This window comes from Strongylocentrotus purpuratus, unplaced genomic scaffold (genome assembly GCF_000002235.5).
Source record: "Strongylocentrotus purpuratus isolate Spur 01 unplaced genomic scaffold, Spur_5.0 spur5_scaffold_2, whole genome shotgun sequence".
In the NCBI taxonomy this organism is placed as follows: domain Eukaryota; kingdom Metazoa; phylum Echinodermata; class Echinoidea; order Camarodonta; family Strongylocentrotidae; genus Strongylocentrotus; species Strongylocentrotus purpuratus.
The window spans coordinates 6,898,640-6,912,060 of NW_022145605.1; the positions used below are offsets into that span (position 1 = coordinate 6,898,640).

General features: G+C 38.2%; 1 protein-coding gene across 1 annotated transcript; it reads left to right on the forward strand.

Moving 5' to 3' along the window:
• Nucleotides 1-6,745: 6,745 nt before the first annotated feature.
• On the forward strand, nucleotides 6,746-13,182 carry MMP16 (matrix metalloproteinase 16; the record flags this gene model as incomplete). Its single annotated transcript, NM_001033648.1, is given in 9 exon segments — nucleotides 6,746-7,035; nucleotides 7,546-7,574; nucleotides 7,577-7,834; nucleotides 8,302-8,331; nucleotides 8,334-8,459; nucleotides 9,022-9,194; nucleotides 9,707-9,854; nucleotides 10,575-10,835; nucleotides 11,398-13,182. Coding segments are annotated over 9 exon segments (1,557 nt in total), but the record flags the coding sequence as incomplete, so codon positions are not given.
• Between the last annotated feature and the right edge of the window lie 239 nt (nucleotides 13,183-13,421).

Below are 13,421 nucleotides of genomic sequence, written 5' to 3' on the forward strand. Positions count from 1 at the left end.
ACAAATTATTTCTTGTAGCCCCCACTATACCAAAAACTCAACTATCACATTAACTGTTTTGAAAGAGTGACTAAATTTAGATCCATGACCAATTCAAGAAAACGTTAATAAAGAGCATCTTCTTTGCTTAAAATTATCCTGGAATCCTAGGGGGTGTTTCACAAGACTGCGTGAGATCGACTTTAAGTTCGACTTAAATATGGCAGGCCATCATGCCACTGTTTGCTCTAACCATTAACTGACATTTGTCCTCTCAAGGGACGTACAAATCATGGTCACAAGTCTACACAGAATTTTATATTTTTTGACAGTTCATTATTGAAGGAAAAAATATTATCTAAAGATCATAATTGTGAGAGCAAACAGTGGCATGAACGGCCCGCCATATTTAACTCCGCTTAAAGTCGATTGGCTGTTTATATTTGTTATGGCTTTATGAATCATATTTATATTTATCATATTTCATATTCATATTTATCACTGTACTTTGTGGAGCAAATTTGTTTTGAACATTTTGAAAAAAAAATATGTGCTAGGGGCTACGTGCCTCCCTTCATATTATTAGCAAGAAAAAATACACTTAAGTTGGAATCATAATCCAAACTGAAACTAATTTTTTTTTTAATAGCTGCGTGCTTCCTCTAGATTTTATTCTCATTGATTGATTAAAAAGTAATGCAAGAATGAACTTGGCAGGCCTCAATTGTCATGCCACTACCCCCTCCCCTGAGAGGAGGAGGGGGGGGGGGGGGGTCACCATACACAAGTGCTACCCACCCGTGTCCACCTACCTCTGAAATGGACCCTAATGGCGTATCGCACCTTTCTGAAATTAACCCTTTAAAAAAAACGCCGAAACCTGCGAACCTGAAAAGGTACCCTTTGGTTTTATTTGTGCGATCAGTGCTTGAAAAACCCCTTTGTTAACGTAGACCAGTGCCCCCCCCCCCCCTCGAGATGCCAGTGACCGATGGTTGCATGCAAGCAGTGGCATTAGCTACAGGTTCTATTGGAAAGGCACTACCCCCCCCCCCCCCCCTTGCAATGACAAGCCGGCGACTGTCAACATCCGCCCTTTAGTTGTTTCCATGACTAGATACCATGCAACAGGACATTCATTTTCACTTGAAACTGCCGATAATTTACCTGATTTTATGCGGGTATTATTTTATGTCAAATGTGAAGTAATATTGTATCGTTTATTGATTCGTAACGGGTTTGGGTTTCGAAAACATGGTAAATGTCGCTGTTTTTTCCTTCTTCTAGGAAGTACTTTATGATGACAGCCGATTAATTTTGTTAATAGAATAGCTGGTCATGAACTCTGTAGATTTATTTTTCCCCAATTGTCTGCAATGATTAATCTCAAAATTTATAAATTGAACTTGATTGAGCAATCATGCAAAGTGTTTAAACGGGATTTGAATGTCATTTTCTGAGATTTGGAACATATTACTCAAAAACACGCCTTTCCTTTTTAAGGTGCGTTAAGACAATGGATGGCTAGAACTCCTAGAAGTTCAAGTATAGTTCATGTATAGGTAGGCATTTCCTCCCAAGGATAATAGTTACATGGAAGTACAAAAAGTTCAGTTCAATAAACTATTAAACTAAATTATTTTCAGTTGTTTTTTAAGTTAAATATCTTTTGATCATCATATTGTTAAATGTTTACGTTCTAAGCTATTTAATTTCCACCTTGCCACTCATTTGTTTTCAATTATATTTCAAATATTCTGTTATCATTTTCTCCTCCTTCTCCTTCATTTGTTTATGTCGGGTCATCCTATATAGAACCCTTTCTACTGCGCTTTAATCCCATTGTTTAGCTAACTCCTGTTAAAAAAAGCCCTCCCCTCCCCTAAAAAAAACACGTCTGTTGATATCCCAATTACACACAAATACACAAACTCGCGCACACGCGCACACCCACACACACTTTACACAAGCGTACACTATCCCTATTTTAGAGACAAACCAATAAACTATATAAGTTGCTCCAAATGAACGTCAAATAGCACATGACTATTCGTCATATACAACTGATGCAGACTCGTGACTGCTCATCAACGTGTCTTCTTCAAATCTTTCTTCACCAAATCCAAATGTTGAACTGTCAGACAGAGGTGCCGCTTTGTCTCATGACCGTGAAAGTTTGCCTAGTATGTCATACCTTTATACTAGTTGAGCGGAAAGGTCATATATCCGTTGATGACGTCAAACTCATCAAAGCAAAGCCATGAATACTGACCACAAGTTAACGTTCTATCAATCTGTTGTTTAAATGAATGCAATTTAAATTTGCAGACATCAACTGAATAATCATATTTAAATCAAAGTTTTGTTTTCATAAAAGTTATCTTTCTTTCAGTAAACGAAAATCAAAGATGTTACGTTGATAATAGTTGTCCAAGAGGAAGTTTTCCGGGTAGGGGTAATTGTCCGGCGATAGATTTTCGGCGCCAGTTGTCACATAATTAATGATCATAGGTTAACCTGTGTCGTTTTAATTTCTTTAATGCCGCAATGTTGTTAGTTAAAGATATTTATTTTGATATGTGTTAAAGGTAAAACGTAGTTGAAAATAGTAAATATTTCACTAGTCAATATAAGATTTAATTTAAAGATAAGGGCTATTATAGTGTATTTATAGTGACAGTAATAATTTTGCTCATAATTGTCACCAGAAGGCAACAAATATTTTCGGAATGTATACCAAAAATATCAAGGGAATTGGGCGTAACATTTTACAGAACAACAATGGACACGACTGCAGCTTTTGCCCATATAAGAGTAGATCGAGTCCAATGTTTATTAGATGCACCTGATATTTTACCCGCCGAAAGGGATTGGAAAAACCGCTTGATTTGACAGAAATCGTTGTTTTTTCCCCCTTTTGGGGGTGGTTTTGTTTTGTTCTTACTCGAAGTGTAATTATTTCGAAACAAACTCCAGTGAGACCTCGGTTTCACAGGGTTCTCCCAGGTCCCTAATGTCACCAGACGATTAGCTAGGTAGCTAGAATGTCACCGTTCATGTTACTGATCGTGAAGAAGTAGTACAAAAGGTCTCATTGTATTATATACAGTTGACAAATATTGCAAAAATATATAGACCTACGTATAGTTGTATACATGTAGGTTTACGACAACGTATTGTAGCGGTGGTATAAACGCCAATTGCTTGGCAAAAAATGGAAGAAAGAGATGGAAGAAAGAGAGAAAGAGGGGAAATGACAGGACGGGAGATGGAACTGTGAGTCTTTCGTGGTTCCTCTTCTGCTAAATAAATGTAAAACCGAAAGGTGACAATTTTAATAAAATATATTCATGATAACTATTTCACTCAACTCATTTTTTTACAAAACATTAAGATCAGAAAATATTTAATAGTAGTATCACTAGCGTGTCCGAGGGAGGGGAGGGGCTTAAGGGGCTGAAGCCCCCTCACGCGGAGACCCCCCCCCCCCCCCCATAAAAAAAAAGAAACATGGATGCTCCATAAAGTCCAACAATTTAAAGGCAGGAACCGTAGATAATTCGTAGATCGGCAGTCTTGATTGGACTTGAAACAGAACATCCAATATACCTGAGATCAACATGATAGATAGGTACCCTGTCAGAATATATATAAAGAAAGAAAGGAAGAGGAAATAATGAGATCAAGTGCGAGAGAGGCGGATAAAGAGATAGAGGAGAGGAAATGAAGGAGGCAGAGCTAGTTATATGCCCCCGTTTGATTTCTTTAGCCAATCATTAGGTTCACCATGAACATGATTAGCTTTTATAATCTAGTTCACAACATTTACCAGATTACCAGAAAGTGCATTTGCAAGGAATACGTTTGTTTTGTACCCTTGTATGAAAACACAGCCATGTTCATACACTATTTTTGAACTCCATTACAAGCCTAACTTCAACCTTCAAACACTGATGACTGCGACCGTGACCGCGAACTGGAAATTACAAAAATAAAGTTTCACCTTATTATAGCAGGATGCTAAATTAGATAATCCAAACTTATCACGGTAGCGTATTTAGGTTGAAAGTTGCCTGGTGAGTTTGTTGAACAACAAAACACTGAACATGAGTCACCATCAGGGGCGTACGCAGGGGGGGGGGGGGGTTGGGGGTTCAAATCTCCCCTTTGATATTTTTATGTGTGTAACCCCCCTAAAAAAACTAAAAACCCCCCCCCCTTTGTTTTTGTTTTTTTGTTTTTTTTGTTTTTTTTTTAATTAAAAAAAAAAATTATGCCCAAGGCTAACGTAAAGCGACCTAACCCCCCCCCCCCCCCACTGAGCGACTTTTCGGCCGTGCGATTTTCAAATTTTCGGGAGCAAAATATTTTGGCCCAGATTTTAAACCCCCCCCCCCCCCCCCCCCTTGAAAAATCCTGCGTACGCCCCTGGTCACCATAATAGCGAAATTGTATTTGACAATGCATTTTTATGTAAGTCATTATTTTAATTTCCCTGATTTAGAAGGCGATGTATCATCATAAATGAAAAGTGGTGTTTGTGTGTGTTTGACTGTGAGGGGGGGGGGGGGGGGTTGTGAGCCCCAAGCCCCCTCTAAATCGCTTTTGTCTCTGTACATCTTTCTCTGTGATTCTTTTTATTTCTTCTCACGTTTGTATTTCCCGTCATTAAACGTGCTCTATTTATATGACCTACCGGTGGCCCTATAACGTCCTGAAGTTCATGACTGCATCAATAACCTCGCATGAGTCATAGGGGTGCCCTCTCTTTCTTTCTCCCTCTCTCTCTCTCTCTCTCTCTCTCTCTCTCACACTTTCTCACTCTTTGTCCTCTCTCTCTCTTTATCTCCCACCCCTCTTTCTCTCTCTCTTTCGCTTTCTCAGACGCATTTCTGTAGCATTACGAGATAGTGGTTGTCATTGTGTCAGCTATTTCATCGTGTTCAGCCACGAACCCCTCTTTGTTCTTTAGACCAGCATGGAACCCGATTTCCTAGGAACTTGAGAAACGGGGCAGCGTTTCACGAAACCGCCATAAGTACAAGTTCGCTGACAACCCATTGAATCGCGTGTATTGAATATAAGTGTTTCAATGGGATGTCGGTGAACTTGTACTTATGGCGGTTTCGTGAAAAGACGCCCAGGAATCCTAAATAGGAAAAAGGGAGAGGTTCATGCCTTTGATGTCAGAGATGACAAAGCGAAATGATATATTTCACATCAATTCAATCAATTCATTCAATTACTGATTTATTGTAAAAGAAAATAACATGGCAAAAGTCGGGAGCCTCATATTGTCATATTTAAATTAAAGTACAAGAAAACATGAAATAAGGTTATAAATGTACATTGATATTGACATATAGTAGTTCAATGATAAGTAAAAAGAAGAACGTGACTTCATGCATTTAAAAGTATTACGTTAAACAGCAACTATTATCAATTCAAGTCAATTCAATTTTTTTCCCCACAAAACATTACAAATCAATTATAATCAGTTACAAAAAAAATACGTATTGGAAACATTATATTGAATTAAACTGGATGGATTTGTACACGATTGATGGTACAGTAGATGCCAGTAGTAATTTTGTTTTAATGACAATGAAACAAGTCCATTTGTAGCAATTTAAACATTGGCAATTCAGAATCTATTGAAATTAAAAAATTGGCAATTAAAAGTCAATATTGGCGGTTTTAGAACACTGTTCAAATATCTGACCAGTAAAAAAGCGAGAGAAAAAAAACCATCAAATTTTGGCAAAACTATCGTTTTTGAAAAGGGAAGGGGGCAAACATGTTCCTGGATGAAGTTTTTTTTAATAATAATTGTCCGAGTTTGAAAAAAAGGAAAATAATGATTTTAAAAAAAGAAGAACCAGAGTCCCAGACATCATACTTTTTTTTTTAATATCATACTTTTTGTATGAAGGATCTTTAGTTTTTTGTGATCAAACCTAACATATTTTAAAATCGAGGTTTGCCATTCTATACGTTGTAATAATCGTAGTTCAGGCATTCGGTATAGGAGGCAAAGATCATGTTGTAATATTCCTGAACAATGTTCGCGGAATCACAATAGCCTATTTGAGATGAACGCACTTTATGCTACAGTCACAAAAGTTCATACGAACGATAATTTCATACGAATCTCCCTGTTTTTCCATTGTCTTCCCGAATTTCCATTGTCTGAAAATCGTTCGTACGACGTTCGTAGCAGTTCGTAATGGCATTTGTGACCGAGGCTTTAGATGAATATATAGGCCTACTCTGCATATTTCCGTGTATATAACCCTCATTACATGGAGGCAGTATCGATGTGATAAATAACCCAAATAGGAATAAACAAAAAGGACTAGTATCCTAAAAAGCGTAAGTAAAAAATCACCTTTGATCACTAAAGCTGATGAAACTTTCATGTTTTTGGTGATATATAGGCCTTAACTTCAAGTCTTTAGCACGCAAGTCAACGCAATCTGTTTATCAGAAGCAAACAGTAGCGAACGTTTCAACAAATCAATAGGCCTATGGGGTATGGAGTAAATGTCCAAGTCAAAGACACTATAAAGTATTAAACCAATTGATCGATGAAATCCTTTTTTTAATAGTTTAGAAACAAATTTATAGGAGGACTGAATCCTATAAAAGAGTATGAAAACTCAAGATTTCAGTTTTGTCCATTATAATGTTTCAGATTCCTATGACCTTCCATTCCATTCAATTCCAACTTTGCTATACTAAATTATTTCACACATTTCTTTACCTCCAGAGCTACATGAGCAAGTACCAGGGCCTGCCGATGTCCAACGATCCAAACACGCGAATGGCCCTAGTCAGCCATACCGACCTGGCTTCTACCATCCGCAACATGCAGAGGTACATGGACGTACCCCTGACAGGACACATTGATGGAGCTACCAAGGCCAAGCTGACCCAGCCAAGGTGTGGGGTACCAGACCCATCGGGCCAGGATACAGCGGGCCACGCCCTTGGTGGTAGGATGAGACGGTTTGCCCACACGGGAGGAAAGTGGGAAACTCATAGTCTAACATTTCGGTGAGTAGTGACATCTTTGACTTGTTTGATGCTTACATGGTGGAGAGAGCATAAACCATAATGTGCAGGCCTGCAGGGGTGTCGCTAGACCACTTTTCTATTTGGGGATCGTCAGACCAAATTTGCTAATGAAATTTTCGATACGGGAAAAAAAGTGGGCCATTAAATTTTACCAAGTTATGATTATGAAGGAGATACAATCACAGGCTTTTATCTGTTTGTTTGGTGGCTAGTTGGTGGAAGGTGCAGGAGAACATTTTTATAAGTGGGGGTGTTCAAAGTGAGTTAAGTGCCCGATGTCGAAGTGTCCGCTCATCGAAAATCAAGGCCTCGATGGTACTTGAACCTGGGGTTATTCTCAACATTCATTACCAGTGACCTCACTCTTAGGCCCTTTATGATTTGTTGTTATAAGCAGTTCATTTTAGCCTGAGCCTTTGTGGGATATATAGTTTACTTTAAAATATGGTTTTAGCACTCATTCATTTTCATTCATTCCTCTACCCCCAGAATCCTCAACAGTGCGAACAGGCTTAGGGGCCCGAGAGCGACGATGCGATCCGAAGGGCCTTCAAGGTCTGGGAGGAGGTCACCCCGCTAAAGTTCACCGAGGTCCAGGGCAATGGCCGTGCAGACATCTATCTCACCTTCGGTTCTGGCGACCATGGCGATCAGTTTCCATTCGATGGACCGGGCTTTACACTCGCCCATGCCTTCCCTCCCCAGAGTGGTTGGGGAGAGATGGATGGTGATGTGCACTTCGACGATGCCGAGACCTATACAGTATCATCATACGACGGTAAAAATATGATCTTTTACTGTGCAATCGAATTGACATTTTTAAGGTTATACAGGATAGTTTTTACCCCCCCCCCCCCCCCCCACAAAAAAAAGGTTTAAAACTATGAAGCAGTCGAAGAACATACATTTGCGCACAATTGAACCAAAAAGTGAGAACAATATCTTCTAAAAAAAGACCTTTTCATTGAGAAACCACTTTGCTGCATGTTTGTTCTCCAAGACACATTTTAGGTTTTGAGGGCCTAATCATGTCTTTCAAAACTGGATGATCTCATGAAATGGAATGAATAGGCCTGCGCTGTCGTTTACCACAGCTAAGAGGAAATCGATTTGTTGTTATACTATTAACAATTTACTTTGCCAATATACCATTAAAGTTCAGCTGATTCGGCTAAAACAGTTCATAATGCCATGTTAACTTGCTCTCTCTCTCTCTCTCTCTCTCTCTCTCTCTCCCTGTGCTAGGTACAAACCTGTTCCAGGTAGCTGCCCATGAATCGGTCACAGCCTTGGTCTAGGTCACTCAACCGACTCACGGGCCCTCATGGCTCCATTCTACGCAGGTTACATCCCGGACTTCCAACTTCCCTACGATGACCAGCAAGGGATCCAGAGACTTTATGGTGAGCCTCGATCCGAACAGTAGTGCCTTCAACCATGATCATCCGGTAGCTCGATGTATATGTCGTGTACCTTAATTTGCGGCAAACTTAATTTAGATTTTCTCATCTCTATTTTACAAAATAATAATAATAATAAATATAATAATAATGGGTTCTTGTATAGCGCTCATGTCAGTAGATTTAACCCTCCTGGCGCTCCCGATTATTACCCTGGCTTTAGCACGGCTGCAGTACGGGGCTCTAGCAATTCAAGGAATTAATTCCTACCAGGTACCCATTTACTTCACATGGGTGGAGTGTGGCAAATGTAGATCAAGTCTTGCCAAAGGACATTGGTGCGGCGGCGGGACTTGAACTGCGGACCTTGTGATCGACAGTCCGGGGACGCATCCACTCGACCACAGCACCTCTACATGTTCTCATCACCTCATGCATTTGGTATTTCTCTCGTCTAAATCATCGAATCGTGTTCCCTTCTCAATCAAAATGTTTTGTTCTATTAATGGAGGTTTCTTGTTACCTTCCTCTTACATTTGCTAATCATTAAAATATATCATAACAGGCAGTAAAAGGCCCTCTGTTGGAACGACGACGAAAAAGCCACCACAGCCTGGACCAAATCCTAAACCTGAACCAGGACCCAATCCTGGACCTACTACCCATGCCCCTGATACAAGATGCAAGAAGACTTACGATGCAATCACACTCATCAGAGGAGAACTGTTTGCGTTTCAGGTAAGTATGTCATGGAATGACCGTGCAGACAAATGTCGAATTAAGTCTATGCCTGTTGCTTAGTTAAGACCAGAATATCCATGTGAACCTTACATTCAGTTAATTTGAAAACAAAACAGTTAGATTTACTGCAATTCTAAGAAAGATGTACCATTGATGGCAGTCAATGTCATTATATCTCATATTCAAGGCAAAGGTACAAGAACTTGGTCTGACAGGAAGCTTAAGAAATTATCGGTTTTCAATGCTTCATTGAATTTTGAAAACTAATCACTGTTTACTTTCAAATTTCAGAGATGACCTACATAATATAAATGTGATTCAGGCAAAGGTTTAGTAGATTTAGTGGAGTCTGCATGCAAAAGGGACACATGGTCGTTAAGACACACCTTAACTGTCCTTCCATTAAGAATATACAAATGGGGGAGGAGGGGGCATAATTTCCTACCATTGTCAAGATCACCAAAGCTCCATTCTTCACACCTCCTACTCTCTTTCTCTTTCCGTTACAGAGTGATATCTACTGGAGGCTACGCTTCCCAATGGAGCTGATATCCCGCGACAACGGAGAGCTTACCTCACACTTTTGGCAATCGTTCCCAAATAAGATAGATGCCGCCTACGAGAGATATTTTGATCACATGATCTTCTTTTTCAAAGGTCAGTCTCTTCGTGAGTTGGTCCTATGGCGGCGCCATCCATGGCCGATCATAGCGTATTAAGGGAGATAGTTGTGACACATGCATGAATACCCGCTCAAAAATTGATTTCATGGATCTCCATACAGTTCCCTCCACATAAATCCTTGATAGGGAACGCTCATGATTCGACGGCCGAACAAGCGTCACTTCCGCTGACGTAACTGTCTAACTCTTCTAGCTATGGGTCAATCACGGGGCTCGGAGAGAATCCTATTGTCTTGATGTTTTGAGCTTCCCGATCGCCATAATTGGCGATTATGTAAGACCGGAAATATTCTATGATTTAATTGATTTGTGTCGCAATGGTGTGCGGTTTTCGCGGTTGGATGTATACATGTATATCAGGAAGTCTGGTTAAGACATTTTAATAATCAGTTGTATTGGCATCATAATTATTTTCACAATTCTAAATTACTCAGAGATTTAACTTTACATTATATGAAGACTAAGAACATGAACAAATAAACAGAAATAAATTTGATCAGGTATATCAAAATAATCAATATAGCCCTAAGCACGTTTTGCAAAATTTTGGGAAGTTTCACATTATCAACAGCGCAAACATGGGGTGATAACAATGATGTTCGTTTTCAGCTCAGATCATCAAGGAAAATGTTAACGACCATTGAGATTGGGATTGTACATTTTATCAATACCCTTTTTTCATCACCCTCTCCAGGAAACGAATACTACAAATATAATGGACTAGAGCTGGTTGCCGGATTCCCGAAACCAATCAAAACTCTTGACCCCAGACTCCCAGCAAACTTGGATGCAGTTATCAGTTTCAGCGAGTTTTCGAAGACGTACTTTATCAAGGGTCGCAAGGTGTGGCGATTCGATGAACTGGAACAGCGAGTGGATGAAGGTTATCCGACAAACATCAAACGTGTATTTCCCGGTGTGCCGAGTCCGGTTTCTTCTGCTTTCGTGCACATTGGTTAGTATTTAGTGATGACGTAACAATGATATTGGCTAATATTGCTTTGCTCCGTCAAATCAGTCCCAAAGTATAAATGTATCTGATTTTAAGCTTATTCAAAGATTAAAATATAATCATTTCGTTTTCAGTTGTATGGTTTCAGAAAAATTATGAACAAAAAACGGGGCTGTATAAATTATAACTGGCTTGAAATTCCCAAACAAAAGTACAGCTTGTAGCATTTATGCAAGTATTACTTTTTGAAGACTTTTGAAGTTTCCTAAACTATAATTAATTTGTTTTTAAATCGTGAAGGTACCAGATAAGTGATTCACAGATAAAACTACATGTATATATTCATAACAAAAGTCCCTTATCAATAAGTCAAATAGTCTCATTGTGCTTTAAAATGTGCTCGTGTAATTCCAAGCCCCAAATATTTCTTTTTGAGATTATAAGATTTCATCCATTTGACCAAACGGAACATATTATGATTATGTTTTAGAGATTTACCGCTGGGATCAATATATGACTGAAATTAAATTCATCTTTTAAAATCCTGTATTCATCATATTTTCAGACGGTACTGCATATTTCCTGAAGGGGTACGAATACTACCGCTACAACGAAACTCTCAAGAGCTTCGAGGATGGTTATCCCCGGAGGTTCGGCGTGGATTTCTTGGGATGCGATCCAAACAAATTGGTCCAGCTTGGTCTAAACTCCACTGGCGGTACCGGGAATAGCAACATCAACAGGCCGACAAAACTTTTCATTCTGTTATTAACTATTTCAGCAGTTTTGAATTCTGTTTTACAGTAGGTTGGGAATCTTTAGTGGGTACTTTTCTTTACTTGTACGAGAACAAATCACCTCTCTGCTTTTGAAAATAATCAATGAATTAAAAATATGGCAAAACATTCAGCAGAGTGTACATGATTCTAAAATTCCACATAACTGTGTTATGGTGAACTAACGAATGGAAGAAAAACTTTCGACGCAAAGTAGGTCCGACATATCACTTCGTATGCTTTTGACAGAAATAAAGCCTTAGAGCCAGGTCTGTGAAAAGTAAGTCTGAGCATACTATACACTATTTGGTCCATCTGCGGGCTAAGCTTAAACAGCCATTTGATAAAATGCAAAGTTTGGTTTTAATGCGAAATGTAGTTTTCAACTGTCATTGCGGACATCATCATAGGAGTGACCGATTGATTATGATTAAAAAAAAGATCATTTCGATAATAAGGCAACATCATTTAGGCCTAGATCAAAATGATTGTGTAGAGTTTTAGATAATTTCTTTCCAAATCGACACGTCCGACTGGTATTGGTCTTTTGTCGAGCATTATATGACTAGGGCATTAAACAAATCAAGTAAAAATTATACTTTTGTTTGCATTTATTGTCAATGATATATTTATCAAAAGTTTAATCATTCATAAATAATCCACCTCTTGATATTAATATAATCCTACATAATATCATTGTATGTACATTATTCCTTTTTAGCAATTTTCGTAAAAGTTATGTACATACTATTGCGTCAAACCTTAAAAACGATAGAGATTAAGCTGCAAACTACGAGGGAAATGCATAGTTTTAGTGTTGAAGAGTGTGAATGTGCGATGATATCTTGTTTTAGTGATGGCGCTATAACTTGTGTGTCATCGTAGCTACTTGAGAATTTAGCTGTTTTCAATGAAAGTTATGTCTTGTGTAGACCGGATTATTTATGTATGTGTACATGACATTAAATCTTGATGTAGAATGTGTCTTGTTCATTTAGTGTAGACCTACAAATTACTTTGGAAACTGCTATTTTACTATTTTTTGAAATTAATTAATATTAGCATTCTTTCATTATGTTGACGAATATGCCAACCTCCATCATTGCCATATGCATTACTCGCGGGCGAGTCACAGAATATGTGCAATCACCATTTCATGCTGTGTCATATCAGCACTGACATTTATTTAATATTACTTTATATGCAAATATTATCTGGTTATAATTAAGAAACCAACATGCTTTTCGTATTATTACACACTCTGGTACAAGAATTGCATTTCATATTTTGTTAAAAGATGACATGTCAATTACAATGTCTGTTTTTTTGTTTGTTTTTGTAATTAATACTTGCAGGCAAGTGTTGTTTGACGATTGGAAATATTTTTAAACATCTTTTGTTTTATACACTAATTTGTCCCGTGTAATGTATGTATGTCATAGCACACTACACTTTTCATTGAAGACGATTATGACGAATCATTAGTTCCATAAATATGGCCTGAAAATATAAGAATTCAAATATCTTTAAATAAAATGCTGTATATTTTTAAATTTATTGCTTCTTTGTCAAAAGAAAAAAAAAGTGGTCGCAAATCTGTTTTATTGTATTATTCTTAGATTTTGATAAAACGTGTGTTCTTATTATTGACTTTCTGAAAATGTTTGCGATCACCATTTCTATGTTCCTGATGTTTCGTCGATCTACCCTAGTATCATGTAAATAATGCTATTTCAAATTCCTCAAACATCCGCATTTCAAAAAAGAAAATTCAAATTTAAACCTGTATTGTCTTGACCAAAATAAATTTTCC